This window comes from Pterocles gutturalis, unplaced genomic scaffold (assembly GCF_000699245.1).
Source record: "Pterocles gutturalis isolate BGI_N339 unplaced genomic scaffold, ASM69924v1 scaffold9673, whole genome shotgun sequence".
Taxonomy (NCBI): domain Eukaryota; kingdom Metazoa; phylum Chordata; class Aves; order Pterocliformes; family Pteroclidae; genus Pterocles; species Pterocles gutturalis.
In genome coordinates, this window is record NW_010125578.1 from 11,997 (window position 1) to 32,684 (window position 20,688).

Genomic DNA, 20,688 nt, shown 5'->3' on the forward strand with positions numbered 1-20,688 from the left:
CAGAGATGCACTAGAGAAACTGAGAGCAAAACCTCACCAGATTCCTTGTCCAAGAGTCACTCGGTCATTTCCTTAGGTGCTGTGTGTGACTTGCCGCTGGTCTAATAACAGTGGCTGGAGGATGCAGCCCAGGAGGAGAAGCTGTTGAACACAGACCAGTCCTTAAAAATTAGGCACACCTCCAAAACCACATGCTGTTCATGAACCAGACCAAATCAGTCAAAACAATGAACAAGTTTGCTTTGCAATCAGTAAAGTAAACTTAAGTCTGATGAAATAATTCATGGAAACCTAGATGTCCTTCCCAAAACTTCATCAGCTTCAGTAGACTATTCAAAACAATTTCAGAAAAAAACTGCCAGGTCTCCTCTCAGACCGTTCAATATACCAACACTGGCACAATTGCTCTCCAATGTCAGGGAAGGAGCAGATAAACTACATATCCACAAAGGCCATTCATCTGGAATTTATGGACATCCAGAAGCCTGGAAGCCACCCTGGAAACTCAGGACATCACTGCCAAAAGCAGTGGCCAGCCATCTGAATCAACAGGGATTGATAGCTTGGCACAGAAACATTACAGCTGGTGACACTGTAAGGGGAATGACCTAATCCCAAAACCATCAGTTGCAGTTAAAGTTATGCCATACACTTTGGGTTGCAGAATTAGACCAGGCAATTCCTCTGGCTTTATCATTGCCTGCCCAATACTCCTTTCAGCAGAGTTGTGATGACAAATTTACTACAGTTTCATATAACAGCAGGTACAATTGCTTGCTCATGAAGTGCATCACTCTTCTACAGCAGAGACTGGCTTCCAGCAGGCAAAATGTGTGTTAATTAACAGCATCATCTCTGGGAGGGCAGTCTGTGGCTGTGAACATCAAGATCAGCCCCACTGACCAGAGCGCCCAATACCCAACTTCGGAGCAACTGTGCTTCTGTCTATCCTGTACAACACTTCTGAAGGCTGGGCTTGTTCTTTTTGTATGTACTGATATCAGCCTCAACGTCTGAGGCTTAACTTGTACCAAAACAAAGTCCTACTGGCTCCAGAGATGGCCAAGCCAGGTCTACAGTGATGGGAATTCTTTATTTTATGGAGAGTAAGTGTGCAGCTGCCTCGCCAATGCTGGAGTTGTTAGCAAACAGTGAATTAGTTCTATTTTAGCTCCCCATAATAAAGAACTTGCAGCAGTGCAATAAGGGAGAGGAAACATAAGAGCCACTTGGAAGGGAACAACAGGACTACAGACTGAATGAAGCCTTTATCACACAGCAGTCCAACAAAAACAGGATTCCACAACTGTAGCAGAAGGAGCAGCAGCTCGGTAGCCTGCAGCCCTACAGCTGTAGCTTCAGGCAACTGCATAAGCTAAGGATCACAGGATCCACTATGGTTAGTTGAAGGGGAACATTGCAGAGACAAAAGGTAGAACGACTCTTTGTTCCACAGATTTGTGAATACTTCACATCAGCCAACAGGTCAAAAGATCTTGTTCTCTTCTTATTTTCATGTCCTGCGTGTGCATGCTCGCTGCCAGGGAGCAGCAAGAGCAAGGGCTCAGCAGGGAACATGGCCAAACACAGGCATGGCTGCAGTGGAGCTCAGGCAGGGACCACAGGCAAGGCCCTGAACTTTAAAGTAGAGTCCCTGAGCAATGGTGAGGTGACACCAGGGTCCTGAAACTCATCCCACAAATGTCCCCAGAAGGAAGCAGATACTGTTTTGGCAAAGGTACAGTCCTCATGCCTTGCTTATGGAGAGAGGGTGTCTGGAAAAGAGAGGGGCCAAGTGTGCAACGCAGGTGTATTACAGGGAAATACCTGCAGAAGTACTGATAGCAAAACAGCAGGTGCATGGGATACTGTCGTGGACAGCAGTTATTGATTTTATTCAGTCAAATGCAAATTGGTGGGACTTGCCCATGAGAAAGTCTTGGAGACTAGATCCAGGCATTACTGTACTGGTATTTGGTGGTATCCCTTTCAACCTCAAAGGCAGCTGTGATCAGCATATCCATGACTTGACATTATCTTAGTCCTCCCCATTTCCTGCCATATTTCTGATAGCTCTAGCCCAGTTTTTCTGCTGCTCTGTTCTAAGGATTTGCTAGGAAGGACAGAAAGCAACCCAGGGAACAGAGCAGTTCAGGCAATTAGCACATCAAACAGATTGTCTGTTTGTCTGTCTAGCTATCTATCTATCTGTCCATTCATCCATCCATCCATCCATCCCTTCCTTCCTTCTCAGGTACAGTCTACAGAGAGAGGCACAGTTGAATAGGGTCAATTGGGACAGGTGGTCATCTGGGACTTCCATTGTCCTCTGACTTCCACCCCTTTCCTTTACATGCCCAGCAGAAGCTGAACCTCACCGGTACTTTCACTCAAGCATGAGTGACTCTTACAAGGCTACACTTAGCACAGGCTGTCCGTGTCCGTGACCCTGTACAAGGGAGCTAGAGTAAGAACTTGCTATATTTGTCTAAGAAACAGTTGTCTTTTCTGGACAAGGCCCACACTTGTTTATGTGAAATATACATAATTTAGTCTCCAGAAATACTAATCTAGTCTCCACTGTCTTCAGCAGTATGGACAAAGCCATCACAGACTTTGGGTGTTTGGTACATGGCTTTCTGGTCTGTCCTCAGGCTATTAGAATATCCTTAGTCTTCCAGATCCAAAAAGTGGTTCATGACCACATGAAGTAGGATATGAAGTTTGCTCATGATCCTGGAAGTAGGATAGGGTTGAAAGCCCGTGAATGAAGCAAGAAGTACAAATAGAGGTGAGGTTATGAGCATAAAAGTTTGAGAAGCAGTGATTCAGCCCTAAATAGGCCTTAACAGGTTTTCTTCTTTAAGGAGATTTGTGTGGTGTTTCCCATCCCTGACTCACAAATATATTTTTATCAAGTCAAAAGCAACTTGAGTTCGTCCCTTCTCTATTGGGAACAAAAAGTGAGATGAGAATCTGCTTGTGGCAACTCTCTCTAAAATCACTGGATGGATCTTAAATAATCGTCACATAATATTTCCTTCTGTTCAGGAGAGATTTTTAAGCAGCTGGCTGATTTGGTCATGCTCCAGTGCCCAAATGGCAAGCCCTAATTCAAACCTTGACTTCTTCTTTGGTGCCTCAGGTAGTACCTTGAGTGTGTTCCTCAGAAACTGGGAGTTAGAGGATTTTTGAAAGTGCAGCTGCCAGCAACCAGTAAGACACAGAGGTGCATCTCTTCTGCATGGATAAGCCTTCCTGCTTCTTCTTTGTATCTGCTTAAGGTTTTTTCTCTCCATCTTTTTAGTACCTCCCCTATAAAAAGGAACATGGTGATGCTTTGCCCACCTCTGTGGCATCCTTTGGATGAGTAAGAAGCACTGTGTGTAATTTTATGACTTAAAAGATAAAGAGGGAAAGACAGAGCTCCACCACTTGCTATTGTAGTTAAAGCTGTAATTGTGTGTAAGTACTTGTAAATATCAAGGCCACCTTTGGGAGCAACTATGTGTAATGGTTCTTTTGCTATATTCCATTTGTCCAGTAGAACATAATGGCTAAATCAATGTAAAGTGTCATGCACTTTTTCTGCTCTCCTTGGGGCTATTCTTTCCAGTTATGTATGTTCAGCTTTGATCTCCAGAAAAATCAATGAAGATTTAGTTGTTCTTGAAAAAAACACGAGCTAAACATTTAAAGCATTTTCTGTCATCTTGGTGTGGAATATGTAACCCCTCTCCCCCTCAGGTTGCCAGAAAGAGCACCTGACTCAGCAAGCTTTTGTGAAATGAGCAGTAGTGTGAAAACAGGTTCATACTTAAAGGTTGTTTTTCTTAGGTCTCATTCTTAACCACAATCAGCGAAACTGTTTTTACTTGTGTTCTCATAAAAGAACCACTACCACTTTGCTGTTCCTGAAAAATAAAGGCAGTTTTCACCAAAAAAAAAGAAAAAAAAAAAGCTGACCTATGTATCCATCCTCTGACATTCTTTTTGTGTCAAACCTTGACTTTTCCGTACACTTCAACACATGGCTGTGAACACCACAGAGATGCTCATGATGCAGTCAGCCAAGTGCAAGAAGACGCAGCATAGCTATCAGGCTGTATGTGGGAGTAAGCTGAAAATAATAAAAAATGAAAAGCACATTAAGTGCAAACCAAAATTGATCTATGTCTATACAAAGATAAATCTTTACAGAAGATTTAGAAATATGTCTGTAATAAAACCTTCATTTCAGCATATAGGTCTTCACGGTGGCTCTTGCCTCCAGTACAACCTTCTGTCCTTTTCTAAAGGTCAGATCCCACAGTCAGTAAAACAATGCCTTAACTTCTCAAGCCTCCTTAAGAAGTGGTAAGATTTCATGCTCTAAGATATAATTCTGAATAATTCTGTGAAGATGAGCTATCCTGGGCAACTGAAGCGATTCACTACCGTTTTGGAAAGTACTTGGCTCTGATTTTAACAGCTCAAATACCAATGTTGCCTGAATGTTGGAAAGGCAAAACATTTACTTCGGAGCACCAGAGTTTCAACAGAGAGAAGGTGAAAGCTGTGAAAAGTACCTTCCTGGGGCCCCTTGACCCGTTCTTCTCACTTAATTATTCTTCCTGTGGGTTGTGTGGAGGTTTGCTTTGCAGACTGAAGCAGGTTTGACAGTCCAGTTTGACCAGTTGCTTGTACTTCTTACAAGGAGGAAGGCAAGAAGCCAAATCCTCCTGCAGCCTGTGGGTGTATCGGCACACCAGCTGTTATTACCGACGTTACCAACCAGGCAAGATGCACAGCGCAGCCATAACAGCTCCAATCACACCCTTCGCGCCCAAAAGCACCCTCGGCTCCCCCAGCACTGAGTGCGGTGTCGGCATGGGGTATGTGGGGGTCTGATAGGAGGAAAAAAACTTGTAGGCCCATTTTTTAAAAAAATAAAACCTCTGAATTTATCTGCAGCTGCTTGGCAAATGATGTCATAGAGACTCTGCTTTGTTGCTTGAAGTGGAAAATATTTGTGTCAAGCATCTACCTCAATGCTTGTGTAAGGATAAGAGCAGTGGAGAGCGCCAGGAACCAACACACACCCTCCCCCCTACATCTGTGGCCACTGCTGCCATGATCAGTGCTCTTGGCAGCAGCTTAGGCAGCAGAGGACAGCAGAGGGAAGCTCAAGAACTGAAAAAGTTTCTCCCAGTGCCACTCTTCAAACATGATGTCCTGGCATGACGTTTGCAGTGGGCAGATGAGCTAGGAAATGAGGTCAAACCATACGTTGTGTTTGCCTCTGCAGGGAAGTGATGGTGAAATAGCCCCTGGCAGCATTTTCCAGTTAATCTTCCTTTCTCTCCCAGCTTCTCTGGCTCAGCTGAGCATCAGCAGCCACCCTGCAGAAAGGGGAGAGGAGAGAAGAGGAGAGGAGACACATTCTCTCTTCACCTGACTAGTGCAAATTTCTGGAGGGCAAACTGAAGCAGCCCAGGCATTCCACAGGCATTAAGCCCAGCCCTGCCAAAACCAGGCAGCAGCTGCATGTCAGAGGTGGCTCTGGAGGAAGTGTCAAGCACACAGGAGTTGGAAACAGTGTTTGAGATTGCCTAACGCAGCTGGGGCTCCTGAAGAAAAGAACCCGGGAGATGTGTTAGCAGGGGACAACAGCACCTCCTTCCCACAAGGCTGGACCATCCATCACCCATTTATAGGGTGATGCAGGTGATAAACCAAATCACCTGCTGATCCATCAGCTCCTCCATTCATGTCCTTCCCAGCAAAAAAAACCAACACACCAGCCTACACAGAAAACAAGACCATCACCACCCCAACAGCTCATGCTGGGGAATGATGGGAGGACAGGGTGCCTAGCCCTGCCTGGGCTGGAGGGGTGCTGCCCACCCTCCTGGCACAGCCAGGGTGCAGGGAGGGGAGCCAGCATCCAACTGAGGGGATCAGGGAGAGTGACGGGGACAGGGACGGGCAGGGAGCACTGCACCCCACCACAGTGGACCAGGAGGTTGTCCTTAGCAGGCCTGGAGCCAGTGCCTCTGCTTGACGAGGAGCTTGGCAGAAAATGTTGTGCACACACAGAACTCAACAGACCTTTAACACAATGATATCACACACACTCAAAACCAGTATAGCTATGCATTACCGAGATAATGCTAGCAAGATGAAAAAGTGTATTTATTACATGTTGGAAAACAGGAAAAAAAACAGCCTTTACTTTTCAAAAGACCCTGTCACTTTCTCTTGTGCTCCCTCTTTTGTGCTTGGCCTGAGCTGCCACATGCCAGTCTCTGTGAGGTTGGGGACAGCCAGCAAACTCCCCACGTTGGGCCGCCATGCAGCCAAGGGTACTCCCTGCTGCAGCGATACATCCTGCTCAGGTGCCCTACGATTCCTGGGCTTGGTGTTAGCCTGTGCACAGGGGAAAATAAGACTAAGAAAGATTCTTCTGAGTGTTATGAACTTCTGGTGAGGACGGACCCTACTAGCCCTGGGGTAAGAGCCTCCCATGGCTGTTCCCATGTCATTGATCCCTATGGTGCTGATTGAGCTTGTTTGAGGGGACAGGACTAATACCCACAACCCACCCTCTTTAGGGGTTTATTTCTCTGAATCAGTGCTAAGGCGGTGCCAGTAGCTCCTGTCCTTCTCTGTGCAACCTCCCCTAGGCAGAGACCCCCAGCTCAGGCTCGTGCCCATGAGGTTTCTGCTTCCCGCAGGTTTCCTTCCTCAGCCGCCTGCTCTGGCTCTCCCAGCTGAGTGCAGTCCTCTACCCAGCTTTGACTGATAGCAACAAGGGCCTGGTTCAAATTATAGCTGTTGCTAGTAACAACTTGCTCAAGCCTCTGAGCACAGCCCTGGGAAGAGTAAACAGAGCTGTCCAAGTCCCCAGTGAGCAACATTTTCTCCAAGCACAAGGGATGAATCAAGGGGCTCAACAATCCTGGAGGAAGAAAAGGGCAGCAGGAAAGCAAGCAGGGTGATGCACAGTAACCAGCAGTTCCTTTCCCAAAGCATAGCTGGCCCCTGTCTGGAGGTCCCAGAAAGGTCCTCCCAAGAGCCGCAGCTCCCAGGGTTCTGTGAGCCGATGACTTCTGCTGACACCACTTTCCCCTACTCACTCCCATGGATTGCATGGCCATTTCCTTACAGCACAGAAAAGCTGGAGAAGCAAGAAATTCACCACAAGCCATCCTCCCTACTTCCTTCTTCTCTCTTCACATCAGTAGATTGGCTTAAAAATCATGTAATTTGAAAAATAAGCTTTGGAGCTCAGGATTTCCTCTAATTTTTTGAGCCTTCGGGTCACATTAGATCATAGCCCACCACTTTTCTTTTCACATGTGAAGGCTAGAAATTTGCCTTGAATGACAGCAGAGATTCATCTCCAGGAGCTGGAGGGTTTTAAGCAAACATCTATTTTTAGAAGGGAAGGGAAGGGAAGAGGAAATATTTCAGTTGGAAGGGACCTACAACAATCGTCTAGTTCAAGTCATACCATGGGACTTGTACTCTGAACGCAAAAATACATAACATTAGAAATAATTTAGAAACATGAATAAGAAAAGAAGTCTGGCTTGCCTTTGTGGAGGGTTTTTGTTAAGGAAAGCTGCATTTTCTTGAGAGCAGCAGCAATGGCTATCTTTATTATTCAGGCAGGAGAAACACTTTCAGTGTTTGCCAGTAACAAAATCTTCTCTGAGTCCACCTGCTTGCAGATAGATCATACAGAGTTTATGCAGAAGTGGAGCAGAAGGGAAATATCAGAAACATAAGAAATATCAGAAATATAAGAAATATAAGCCTTCTGAGTTTCCATTCCCTCCAGGAAATATTTCAGTAAGGAGTTTGCTGGTCTAAAATGTCCTTAGGACAAAAATTGTTGAAAAACTGCAGGAAGCCTCCTGAAGTTTCCCCATTTTAAATGCTGATTGAATGCTGCGAATTCTTACAGCAGTTGTGTTGTAGAGTCCATAATTCCCTTGCTTGAGTGCACACTACTATATATACAATACTCACCCCACAAAAGAAACATCATCTTCCTTTCTCTCATTCTTTGCGGTGTGCAAAATACCATCCCAAAACTAGATCCCACCTTGCTTACAGTTTTGCAGCAAATCCCGAGTGTTCACTAGCAACTAAAACAAAGCAGTGAACACCTGTGGGTTAATATTTTGATAAGCCACTTTTGAGGAGCTGTGAAACTGCAGATTGCACAAGCTCACCAAGGAAGAGGTTGGTTTCATTAGGAAATGTGAGGGTCTGGTGTTGGTTTTGTTTTTATCCCATGTGCTTTAGCTAACTGCAGCAGAGATACTGGTTTGTGACTTGGGATGGCAGCAATTGTCCTTAACTGTGGCGTGGGGTAAACCTGACCTGCGCGGGGGCACTGGGGAAGGGTGAATGTGATTAGATGCCACTGTTTTTCCTGGAGATGGTCGTGCTGAAGTGAAGAACTTCAGCCCAGGCTCAGCTGAAGCTTTTGGGGAAGAGGAGGGTGGGCAGCACAGGTTGGGGCCGCCCTCAGAGCCTTCCCTGGGGAGCTGAGCTGCACCCTGAGCCCCAGGGATTTCCTCTCCCGTCAGTACAGAGCCCCGCATCCCACATTTGATAATGATTAATGAGGTGGTTCAGTGTTTCCATTGTACGCTGCTGCACTGGAGATGGCGTCCTGGCCACAAGACCACAGACCACAGCTCTGTTGCATTTCAACAATGGGGAGACTGAAAAGGAGTTATTGAGAGTGAAAATTATGACAATTAAACCAGATTTCTGCTGGTATTTGCTGAGTGATTCTCCAAATTAAGTTCTCTAAAAATGTACCTCAGTAGTGTCCAAGCCACAGCTGATAGTTATGCTCTAGGGTATGGGTTCCTCCCGAGATGGCTGCCTCAGCAGTCAGAGGGAGGGTGCTGGATCCATCCCCCCCCCAGCAAAGGGAAAACTTATTCTGACTTATTCTTCCAGATCATGCTGGGCACCATGCTTCACTGGGTGCTCTGGGAAGGCTGGTTGATGGGTTGGTGGGTAGCCTTCATCCCCCCACGGGAGGATAACAGGGCATTTCTCCAAGGAGCTGTGGTTCCATCGTGTTTCAAGCCATGAAGAGATGGAGATCCTGATAGAGAAGGAATGAAACGTACTTCTCTAGCCTCAAAAATGGGAGGGTTGGGAAGGGCCCTTGAAGACCTGGTTGTGTGGAGAAAGGAGCTGAAATGGGCAGAGACTCACAGCTAAACAAAGCAGATGGTACCCTGAGGAGGTGACAAAAAGGCAGGGCTGCACAGGGCTAAGGAACTTGTCCAGCTTTGCCAGCCCCAGAGCAGGAATCCCACTGTCCTCTTCTTTCTTCTTATATATACATATATATATATAGACTGTTCTTAAAAATTCTGAAGGGTGGGATTTTATGGGATTGCTCTGCTCCTTTTCCAGAGCTAACTGTCCAGACTCTTAGAAATTATTTCAAAATTTCTGGCCTGAATCCCCATACTGCAGCTTAGATCCATTACTTCTTGTCTTCTCTACAACTAATGTGGAGGACAGAAGACAAGCCTGGCTGAGAGGGAGATGAGCTGTGGAAATGCCTGAGGACGCTGAGCCTGTGATTCTCTGAAATGAGGTGAGATCAGAGCTGATGCCATGGGTCCAAAGTGCAAACAGATGGGAGATTGCTCTCTGGAGGTGGGATTCCAAGGAGAAGTGCTTGTCACCTGCTACCCTAAGACTAGCTGAAGGCATGGGAGGTCAGAGAAGAGTAACTGTGGCCCAGGGGTATGAAAACGACAGCTCAGGAGCAAACCATCCCCTTGTGCAGAAAGCCCAGAGTTTGTCTAAGCAAGTATCTTCTCAATTAACTACCATGCAAAATAACACCTGGAAACATGGGCAAGCAACAAAAAAGAGCAGGCAAGTATTGTTCATTCACTCTAGAAGAAAGCCCCGCTGGAGCTTAGACTGGCCAGGGACAAACATGCAAAGATGTTACACATATGTTAGCAGCAAAAGCAAATTTGGAGAAATTGTGGGTCCACTAATGAACAGGGAAGACAACCCACTGACAGATGAGAAACAAAGGACCCAAGTATTCAATGCCTTTTTTTGCACAGATTTTCATTGGCAGAGCCTATTCTCACACCTTACATGTCCTGTATGATTTGGAAGGAGAGGGACAACCAATGGCAGGAGCAAGAAATTAGGGTTTACCAAGAGAAGCTGTAAGTATTCAGATTTAGGTGAGCAGACAGGATTTACCTGAGGGTGCTGATATGACTTCATGGCTGCTGTCCATCTTTCGAAACTCACAGTGATCAGGGACAGCTCTGACAACTGGAAAGTCTCCTGCATTTTCATGCAAAAGCTGAGCAAATATGAGTTGGATGAACAAACTGTTAGATAGACTGAAAATTAGCTGGACCATTAGGTCAAAGAATAGTAATCAATGTTGTGATGGGCCATCTGGCAGCCAGTAACGAATAGAGGACCCCAGGGAATGATACTGGAGCTGATATTGTCCAATATTTTAATCAGTCTCCAGACTAATGACACAGAGGGCACTTTCAGCACATTTACAGATGGTAATGGATTAGAAGCAATGACATCCATCTCCATTTGGCAGAGCTGGTAGAGCTTCAGTCCAGAGGGACCTTGAGAAATCTGGGGCCTGGGTCAATAGGAACACCACAGAGTACAACAGGAACAGTGCAAACCCTGTGCTTTAGTGTAGGATGGCATCCTGCTGCCTATGTAATAGCCATGCTGGAAAGGACCTGAGCTTTACAATGAGACTTCTGTGAGCATTTACTGCAAACCAGGCAAACCATATACTGGAGATGTGTTAGGAGTGATGGGACTGGCAGTCAGAGGGTAGTTATTATTCCCTTTCTACTCACTTTTGGTGATGCTGCCCCAGCAATGTTGTTCCATGTTGGGACCCTCAGTTCAAGAGGTCGTTGAGAAACTGGAGAAGGTCCACTGGAGCACTGCCAAGATGGTCAGTGGCCTGGAGCACATGATCGTGGCCTTTCAATACTTAAAGGGGGCTTATAAGAATGACATTTCAGTAGGACCTGTTGTGATAGAACAAGGGGTAATGGTTTTAAACTAAGAGAGAGTAGATCAAGACCAGATATAAGGAAGACATTTTTTGTGATGAGGGTGGTGAAGCACTGGAACAGGTTGCCCAGAGAAGTGGTAGATGCCCCAACCCTGGAAACTTTCAAGGTCAGGTTGGATGGGGCTCTGAGCAACCTGGTCTAGTTGAAGATCTACCTGCTTATTGCAGGGAGATTGGACTAGATGACCTTTAGTAGTCCTTTCCAACCCAAACTATTCTATGACTTTATGATTCTATGATCTGCAAGGAGATGCTGAGGAACATGGGTTTGGGTAGCCTGGCAAAAAGGTGGCTCGGGAGAGGCCTAAAACGAGCCTGCACCTACATGAAGGGGAATTACAAAGATGATGGAGCCAAACTCTCCACGTTAGTGGCAAGCTATTCAGGAAAATCCTGGTCTTCACTGGAGTGAATAGGTTTTCTTCTTCAGAGGCCTGAAGGAGGGTCATGGAATGGACCTCTGTGGTGGACTTCCGACCACCCACCCCAATTGACAAGTCACTGCCTAGCTCTGCCTTGGGTGGCCCCAACAAGCTCCCTTTGAGCCAGTGCCCAGGCACTGCTCTGGGAACAGTTCATTCCCACAAGTTCTTCCCTAAAGACAGTATGGACAGGGTGGTGCTAAATTCCTCCTACAGGAACTTTAACAGGACCCCATTGAGCTTTTCACCGTAAAACACCTCCACAAGCCTCGTGAAACACAACACAGAGCCTGTTTTGCATTAGAAAAATTCCACTCCTATGGGGTCAATTACAGCTCTCATGTCATTGTGGATATTTTGAACTGCAAGGTGAAAAAAAAACAAAACAAAACAAACAAAAAAAAAAAAAAGAGAAGAATTGTTGTTAGGGACCTGAGTATCCCAGAGGGCCCAGAAGAGACCCAGGATTGAATGCTATTTTGTGTAGACCTGGCTAATCTAGGGACAATTAGATTTAAGACACGACCATGGAGAGTTACAGTTGATTGCCAGGGGAAGTCTCCTCTGTGTCTGTAAGTCATGTCCCCCAGCTCAGCTCCCTACTAGCAGGACGTTGAAGACAAGGGAGGGCACAAGCAGTGAAAGGTGGAACCCACTGTGTTACCTCCACGTAAGTAAGAAGCTTTAATAATTACCAGTTTCCTTTGTACAGCTCAGAGGCACGTGTCTGTGCAGCGTGGTGGGGAGCAGAAGTGACCTCTCCTTACCTCTACTTCTCTGCTCTGTCCACATGGAGGTGGACCTGTTATAGTGCCAGCTTCCTCCACTGTTTTCCTGTTAATGTGCAAGAAGACAATGAAAATTAAAATAACTCAGTTCTGATTCAGATCTTGCTTATATTTGACCAGCTTCATATCTGAACATCTCATTAACAAAGGCAAATGGACTGTAACATCTTCTAAGCAAGCTTGCTCAGAAATATCTGAATCAATCAAAAGCCAGGGAAAACAATTCATTGCATCTCATGCGTGAGTTCTTGGAATTTTAGCTGTATTAGACAATTCCTCTTTGTTCACTCACATTAGCCTAATTGCATGCATATTTATTGTCCACTGTTCTTTGGTATCTAGGCAAAATCAAAGTAGGCTGTTTCACTACTGAGAGGGCAATCTTGCATGAAAAATGTGGACAGTTTCACATCAGACTAATAACACTATTCCAAGCACAAACACAGTCTTCCATAGCACAGCTACAGGCTGGGAGGAGAATGGATTGAGAGCAGCCCTGAAGAGAAGAACTTGGGGGTGCTGGTTGATGAGAAGGTGAACGTGACCCAGTAATGTGTGCTTGCAGCCCAGAAAGCCAGCTGTGTCCTGGGCTGCATCAAAAAAAAGCATGACCAGCAAGTCGAGGGAGGTGATTCCCCCCCTCTACTCTGCTCTCGTGAGACCCCACCTGGAGTACTGTGTTCAGCTCTGCAGTCCTCAGCATAGGAAGGACATGGACCTGTTGGAGCGGGTCCAGAGGAGAGCCACAAAAATCATCAGAGGGGTGGAGCACCTCTTGTACGAGGGCAGGCTGAGAGAGTTGGGGTTGTTTATCCTGGAGAAGGCTCTGGGGAGATCTTCAAGTACTTAAAGGGGGCCTACAAGAGAGATGGGGAGTCAGTCTTTATCGGGGAGTGTAGTGATAGGACGAGGGGTTACGGTCTTAAGCTGAAAGAGGGTAGATTTAGATCGGCTATTAGGAAGACATTTTTTCCTCTGAGGGTGGTGAGGCACTGGAACAGGTTGCCCAGGGAAGCTGTGGATGCCTCAGCGCTGGAGGTGTTCAAGGCCAGGCTGGATGAGGCTTTGAGCAACCTGGGCTAGTGGAGGGTGTCCCTGCCCATGGCAGGGGGGTTGGAACTCAATGATCTTTGAGGTTCCTTCCAACCCAAAGCATTCTATGATTCTATGATTATTCAAAACCAGAGCTAAAATTAGCAGGCATGTCAACAAACAGATGCATTTTTTATCTTCAAGGTATGAACCTGAATTAGCACAGACCTCTGCCTCCTATCAATAGCCCTTATTTCTATACAGGGTCTTCTATGCCAAGATCATTGGGATGAGATAGGCACAGGAGACTCAGACTACCGCTTACATTTGTATCTTCCTATTTAAATACTAGAAGGACTCCAGAAGTCATGCTCCATCTGCATCCATTTGCTATGTGCTGGAAAACTACATAAGCCTCCAGATCTGACATTGGATATACTTTTTTAATAGCAAATCACTTCTGCACTTGCTGGTACCTGTTTAAAGGAAAATGGACTCAAACCCACCTGCAGAACCACACCTGCTTGTGCTCACTCCAGAAGCATCAGTGCTTTCTTGAGGTCCTCCTTAAAACGTATGGGATCATATGCCCCTGTTGGGTGGCTGAGGGATGGGGAACCCCTAGCACAGAGTAGGTGCTGTAGCTCATCTGCACATTCTAAATAGCAGCCAAAGCCTTGTTGTGCAACAGCCATGAAATGGTCCCTTAGGAGGTCTTTTAATAGGCCATATGTGAGCAGCACTTGGACAGATGGAAAAATTCCCTCTTGACCAATGCTCTGTTTAAAGCACTCTTAGTCTGCAGGGACATTGCCACTTGAATAGGATACTGGGAACCTTGAGAACACAATAAACCCAAACAAAGCTCTCTGTTCTAGCCTCTATACACTGTCTGAGACATGAAGGGGTGAGAGAAAGGGTAAAAAAATTCGTAATTGTGATATAAAATCCTCAAAAGTCCCTCCTGCATGTGCTGATGGAGTGGTTACTTCATTTCTAAAGCCTGGGACAGCTTTTTCCCAACTCAGTTCAGAGGTGGGTGGAGGTAATGTGGCTGCTCAAAGATGGTGAAGAATGATGGAATACTGTAAATCTGGACCATGGACTTGTCTCTGTGGTGCACAGAGCAGGGAGATGGGAGGTCCCCCACCCAAGATGGGGGTTTCACCCAGGGTAGTTCCTCCCTGGGAAAGAAGAAAGTGGTCAGATGTGCCTTCTTCTCTTCATGGGCTGTAGAGGATGCTTTACTCAGAAGCTGCTGAGATGTCTCAGTTCAGGTGGGCAAAGTTCTGCCAGCTGCTGGGCAGGATCCAGGGCTAACTCCTGGGGGCTGGGGGGGGGCGGGCAGCTGCCCCCATCACTGGCTCTGGGCATCACAGGCTTCCAGCCAGGCCTTTTCTTTCCCAGCAGCTGGGAAAATTTATTTTCAACCAAATCAGCCTCCTTAGCTGCTTCAGATCCCAGGGAGCTGCCAATACCACACTGCTGTTGCTGCGGTCTCTCCATGATCCCTCCACTCCTCAGGCTTCTGCCAGTTCTGTCTCTTAGGGTTAAAGAGACCTTCAGACTTCTTAGTATCAAAAGAACGAGTATCAATGGCAAATCTGCTTGTTGAGTGTGGTTCAGATCAAATCATGTTCTTAAAGGCTCCTGGAAAGGTTCAGGGCTGTGAGCCCCAGACAGCAGGCACATGGATTTGCCCGTATTTGGATTCGTTTGCGGGAGGGGAAGGAAGTATCAGCTGCAGGGCCGGAGTTTGTAATTCACCTCGCTGCCCCAGCCAGGGGAAGGTTTAGTCTCCTCTTCTCAGAGCTGGGCCCAGAAACAATATTTGCTGATATTGGCTTACCATCCCAAGGGAGGAAATTACTGTGAAATGTTTACAAGGACCATTTGAAACCTGAGAAGAGGATGTTTTTAGAAATGGGTAAAGAGCCAAATACCTTAGAAGATAAATATTCCAGCTTTAAGAATTAATTACTGCTTCCCAGTAATGCAGGTTGACTATTAAATAACCTTGCGCAATTTCCTGGACAGATACATTTTAATGGCAATATTGTGCACAGATCAAAAGCAAAATACACTTCCCTGAACCATGGCCCTACAAGCCCAGGGAACATGGGCAGATGCCTCTGCCCAAGCACTTATCCAGCAAAGCATGTAGGACAAGGCGTGGGGCTGAAGCAGCCACATACACACAGCAGCTCACACCATGAGCGCCTTCGGGTGAGGATTTCTCCTATGGATGGTTATTTTCAGCCAAGGAAGGAAAACATGGATAGCAAACAACCAAATGCATTTTTAATAATTGCAGCTATAACGTGTATGGAGCTCTATAATCATGATGCAAAGTTTACTACATAGCTTTTCAGTTTTAAATCGAGTACCATAGGCCAGTGAAATCGATGCTCAATTTCTATATTTTAATTTTTCTTTTGGTAGTGTGGGAAGATAGTATGCAAGTAGTTATGCTCCACAATGTACAATGGCATAACAAGTCACAATATGTATTTATGCTTCTCTCAACCAAGAGCATCAAACAATGAATGTAGTAAGAAAACTTAATAAACCAGTTATCTCAAAACCATTTTTGATAAAAAGACATTGCTTTCTCCTTGTTTTCAGATAAGTGGAAAGAGGAGACCAGTGGAAGAGCAAGTCTGAGGATCAGTGGGGTTTTCTGGAAGTCTAATTACCCAAACCCCAAGCTGAGCTGAGCCATGCTCTAACTGACAATAAGTTTTTCAGGGGCGTCACTCTGAAGGTCTCTTGGGAAGACAGCTCTCTGGAGGATTGCATGTACCTCAGTGCAGTGATGCAGTGACAGCATCACCCCCAGAGATATTGCTCCTGGAAGGACAACTGGCTTCGGAACCTGGGTTTAGGAGCAACTGGAGAGATCCTGTTGTCTTACTGATGTGAATCACCAATGGTCACGTGCCCTGTGCAACAACTGCTGCAAAAGCTCAACTTTCTCTTAAGGACTTTATTCTGAACCTATTCAGATCTTTCTAAACAAACAGCGACTCCAACAACCAAAAGCTATTGAAGTCCCCCAGAACTAAAACTACTTTATAGGAGGTCCAGGCATGAGGTGCAGATTTGTTTCTAGTTATCTATCCATCTGTACAAGCCTCAACCACTTTTGACGCATGTCTGAAGCAAGAACCCAGCTCTTGCCCACAGTGTGAACACGGTTCTTCTTGTCCACAGTCCTTCATATGACCAAGACACAGAAACAGAGCATGGACCTGCACCACTGACCATCGCATGTGCTGATAGCCAGATCCTTTCCAAGAGGCAGCGACGAGGCAGCCTGGATCCAGGCTGCTCAAGCAGGGCAGAAAGCAAGGGGACATCTGTAAAGCCTTTTGGAGAAAACATCTCTGTCTCTGCCTAGGGATCTGTGGCTCCTGATCTGAAATGTACAGAACAGGTTAATGGCAGCAGCTATTTTAAAATTCATGAAATCTTAAAGCATTACTGGATGGTTTCAGTGCTGGTAGATAACTAGACAAAACAGCCCAACAGGAGAGAGATGCTGATGTAGTAGCAGCCATAACAGTGCATGATGCCACACACATCCCTCCTTCTGAAAACCCACTCATCCATCTTGTCAGGGGAAATTGCTGTGATGCTGTTTCATAGCGGAGGTAGTGGGAGGAAGGAGGCAGACACGTATTTTCCTCCAATCAAGGAGAAAGGCCAGGCTATGCCCCTCTTACCCTCCTGAAGTCACCCTGGCCTCCAGGTGAAGGGCTGCGAGACTGCTGACGGCAAGTATTCAATAGGGAGGACATAACTGGCCATGGCCCAAGATAAACAAGGCTATAGAGCTCCTCTGCTAGCAATTGAGAGATGCTTTTCCCTCCCTGCCCCAGTGCCCCTCTTTGTACACTTGCCCAGGACTGAAGAAAATGCCGGGGCAAAACGAGCTGGGAGCCAGCGGGCTCCTCCTGCACTTTGCCTGTCAGCTCAGCATTGCACGGGCTGAAAACTTCAGGGTAAATCTCTGCCAGCCATGACAAATTCTGACAAACAGCTTGAATGCCTGATTTATGTACCTGTACCCAAAAGCATTATCCAGAGCACCCCAGCTCAGCTGCTTAGACTGGAGACAGGTCAGAGCAGCCCAACCTCCCCGCCGTGGCCATTGTTTTGGCCAGCGAGACTCCCCATTACATCCCCAGGGGCCTCGTCCTGTTCCCAACACACCACTGAACCAGCCCAACAGCGTGGGAAACGTGGGGAGGGGTCAGGATGGTTTGCGCCTTCACCTGAACATGGGTGCCTGCATAACAAGGGACATCTCTTTAAAGTTCTCCCCATAGCAGAGATGGCACAAATGACTGTACTGACCCTCCTGCTCCTGCCCATCCCTCCCCCTCATGTGCCCACTGGCTCCTGCCCAAACTCTCCCTGTGCCACTGTGGGGCCCTGAGCTCCGGCTTTGCTGGTGACAGCAGGAGGCACTGGAGGCTGGCGCACAATGCTCTTTTTCACCTGGCCTTTAAGGACCACGGTGAGATGCAAACAGGTCCAGTGCATATTACCTGCCCTTTTAGGATATTTTTTGCCCATGTATGGGCTGGACACCTTTAGCAACTTGCTCAGTGAAACTCTGTACTGGATATGTGAGTAGGAAATCAAGCTCTGTCATTTCCAAAGACAAACGCTACAGTTAAAAAAACAACCAATGCTGTATCACAGTGGCAATTTCTGTCACAAACAATTCGTTATCCCTGAGTTCAGGATGGTGAAACGCTGCATAAATATCCCACTTGTGCTTCTTCAACTTCCCTCTAAATTTCCCTGTGAATGTGAGTTCAGTGAGTTCAAGTCTGCCAGGGATGTGCTTATTCTCATCAACCCCGTCCTCCTGCTCCCCTCGAGCCCCCAGCTCAGTGTCCTGTGCCTGGCAGAGCAACTCTCACAAAGAAATATTTAAAAGGTGTTCTAAACAGTATTTTGATTTGTCTAGGCTGTCACCATGCCTTTGCACTTCCATTAATTAACTCAAGAGTTTTGGACACAGTTTGCAGTCCTGCTTTCAGGCTGTTCCCGCAGGTCTGGAGCTACCTCCCTCCAGCTCTCCCGTTCCCTTTGGAGGGTCACCACAGGGCCCTCGGAGAGGGGATGTACAGGTAATGTGCCTGGGCTGATGCTGTGCCCACGGCCCTGGATGGAGAATAGCACTGCTGGCAGCCCAGAAACAACAGAGACTTCCCACTGACTGCAAGGTACAGCCATGTCCCTGCAGCACTGGGACTTACACAGCAGCTACCTGCCTTTACTAACAAAAGAAAAAAAGAAAACAGTATTTGTAATTAATCTATGAGATTAAAAAAAAAAAAAAATCTTCATGGAGTTGTGCTTGAGGGGTGACAGCAAGTTTTTCCCTGTACAGATTACTCCAATTCCACACTTTTTACTCAGCATGGGAGCAGAGATTTATTTTTTACCAATACCATGCACATACTTCAGAGACATATTTGAAGTGTAAAACCCACCTTCCATGCTCAGACATCCAGCAAACAGTTAACAAAAACCATTCTAGTATGGTTTAGAGCTTATGTGAAATAAGAATAAAAAGTCGACTCGTTTCCAATGGCTACAAAATTGCCCTGGGGAAGATAAAGATGCAATTCCTTTTAAATATAGCTATTTTCTGTTAAGGGAACCTACGCATCAGTCCTTCTTATCACACATCTCCAGAGAAAGCAACAGCCACCCCACACCCTCCTCTGCTGCAGATTGCTCAGCACTTTGTCCCACGGTAATCTGTAGGAGAAACTCAACCCTCCCATTAAATGCCTTGGGCTCACAAGATGAATCCTGTGGGATACATCTCTAAACAACATCAGAAATTGGAACTAATTCCTAACAGCTTATCATCATTCAGGTGATCATAGGTACAAGCGAAACAGCAGTCAAGGGACAACAGAGATCCCATGATAATCAGAATGCTTACAGACAGTTTTATATTTTCATGTTTAATAAAGTTTTTTTTTTCTCTCCATATAAAGCTTCTCATCAAAGGCCTTCCAAGCATTTTATAGAGACAGGTGAATGTTACATCATCATCATTCCCATTTTACAAACAGGAAACCGAGGCTCAAAAAAAGTCATTTGAGCAGAGTGAAACAGCAAATCCCAGCCCAAACCAGAAATGGAACCCAAACCTCCCGGCAAAAATCCCCTTCTCCAACCACTTCTATTCAGTTGCTATGCATTGCGTTGTTTTTGGTTGTTGTGGGGTTTTTTTTTTGTAAAAACAACCCTACCAGTCAAACAAGAGAGAATGGCAAGAAAATTGCAAGCTCTGACATACTTACTTCCATAATGCTGGCAATAGTACAAAAATAAATATTTTGATTAACTAGTTTACAAAAATAAAGTCTGTTGAGTCACGCAGGATCTCATCAGGGGTTTTATTTGACTTTGGATGATAAAGCCTGTTTGAAACGTCTCTTTAGATCTTGCATGTTGGGAGATTTGGGCCGAGGGATGATGGATGACCGCCTCCTGTCCGTGCTCCCGGCGTGCTGGAGTTTGCTGACCTCCTTGCAAAGATACTGGAAAACATCCCAGACGCCTTGGGAGTCATCACTCGTGGAGATTTCCAAGAACAGGCTGCCCAGTTCACTTGCCAGCTGTAGTCCCTCTTTCGTCGGTACTTGCCTGGCATGGAGGAGGTCTGCTTTGTTCCCCACGATAATGATGGGAGTCCTGGCATCGGGGTGGACCTTGCGTATCTGCTGATAGAGAGGCTGGACTGACTGGTAGCTGCTGTAGTCTGTGATGGAGTAGACCAGGAGGAAGCCCTCTGCCCACTTCACACACCTGGACAGGGAGTCCAGCACCTGCACACAGTCCTCCTGCACCTGTGGAACGACAGGGGAGGCCTTATAGCAGCCTTCCAGTACCTGAAGGGGGCCTACAGGAGAGATGGGGTGGGACTCTTTATCAGGGGGTGTAGTCACAGGACGAGGGGTAACAGTTTTAAACTGAAAGAGGGTAGATTTAGATTTGGATTGGATATTAGGAAGACATTTTTCACTGTGAGGGTGGTTAGACACTAGAACAGGCTGCCCAGGGAAGTTGTGGATGCCCCATCCCTGGAGGTGTTCAAGGTCAGGCTGGATGAGGCTTTGAGCAACCTGGTCTAGTGGAGGGTGTCCCTACCCATGGCCGCGGGGTGATGATGATCTAAATGATCTTTAAGGTCCCTTCCAACCCAAACCATTCTATGACAGAGAGCATATAATTCGGCATCAGGGCGTGACAGCACAAACCCTGTGCCATAGACAGCACTGTTAAACAGATCCAAGTC

The 20,688-nt window shown here is 46.3% G+C and overlaps 1 protein-coding gene across 1 annotated transcript; it reads right to left on the reverse strand.

Moving 5' to 3' along the window:
- Positions 1 to 19,786: 19,786 nt before the first annotated feature.
- On the reverse strand, positions 19,787 to 20,239 carry LOC104465529 (ras-like protein family member 11A; the record flags this gene model as incomplete). The annotated part of the gene is made up of 1 exon (XM_010078617.1): positions 19,787 to 20,239. A coding segment is annotated over one exon (453 nt), but the record flags the coding sequence as incomplete, so codon positions are not given.
- Between the last annotated feature and the right edge of the window lie 449 nt (positions 20,240 to 20,688).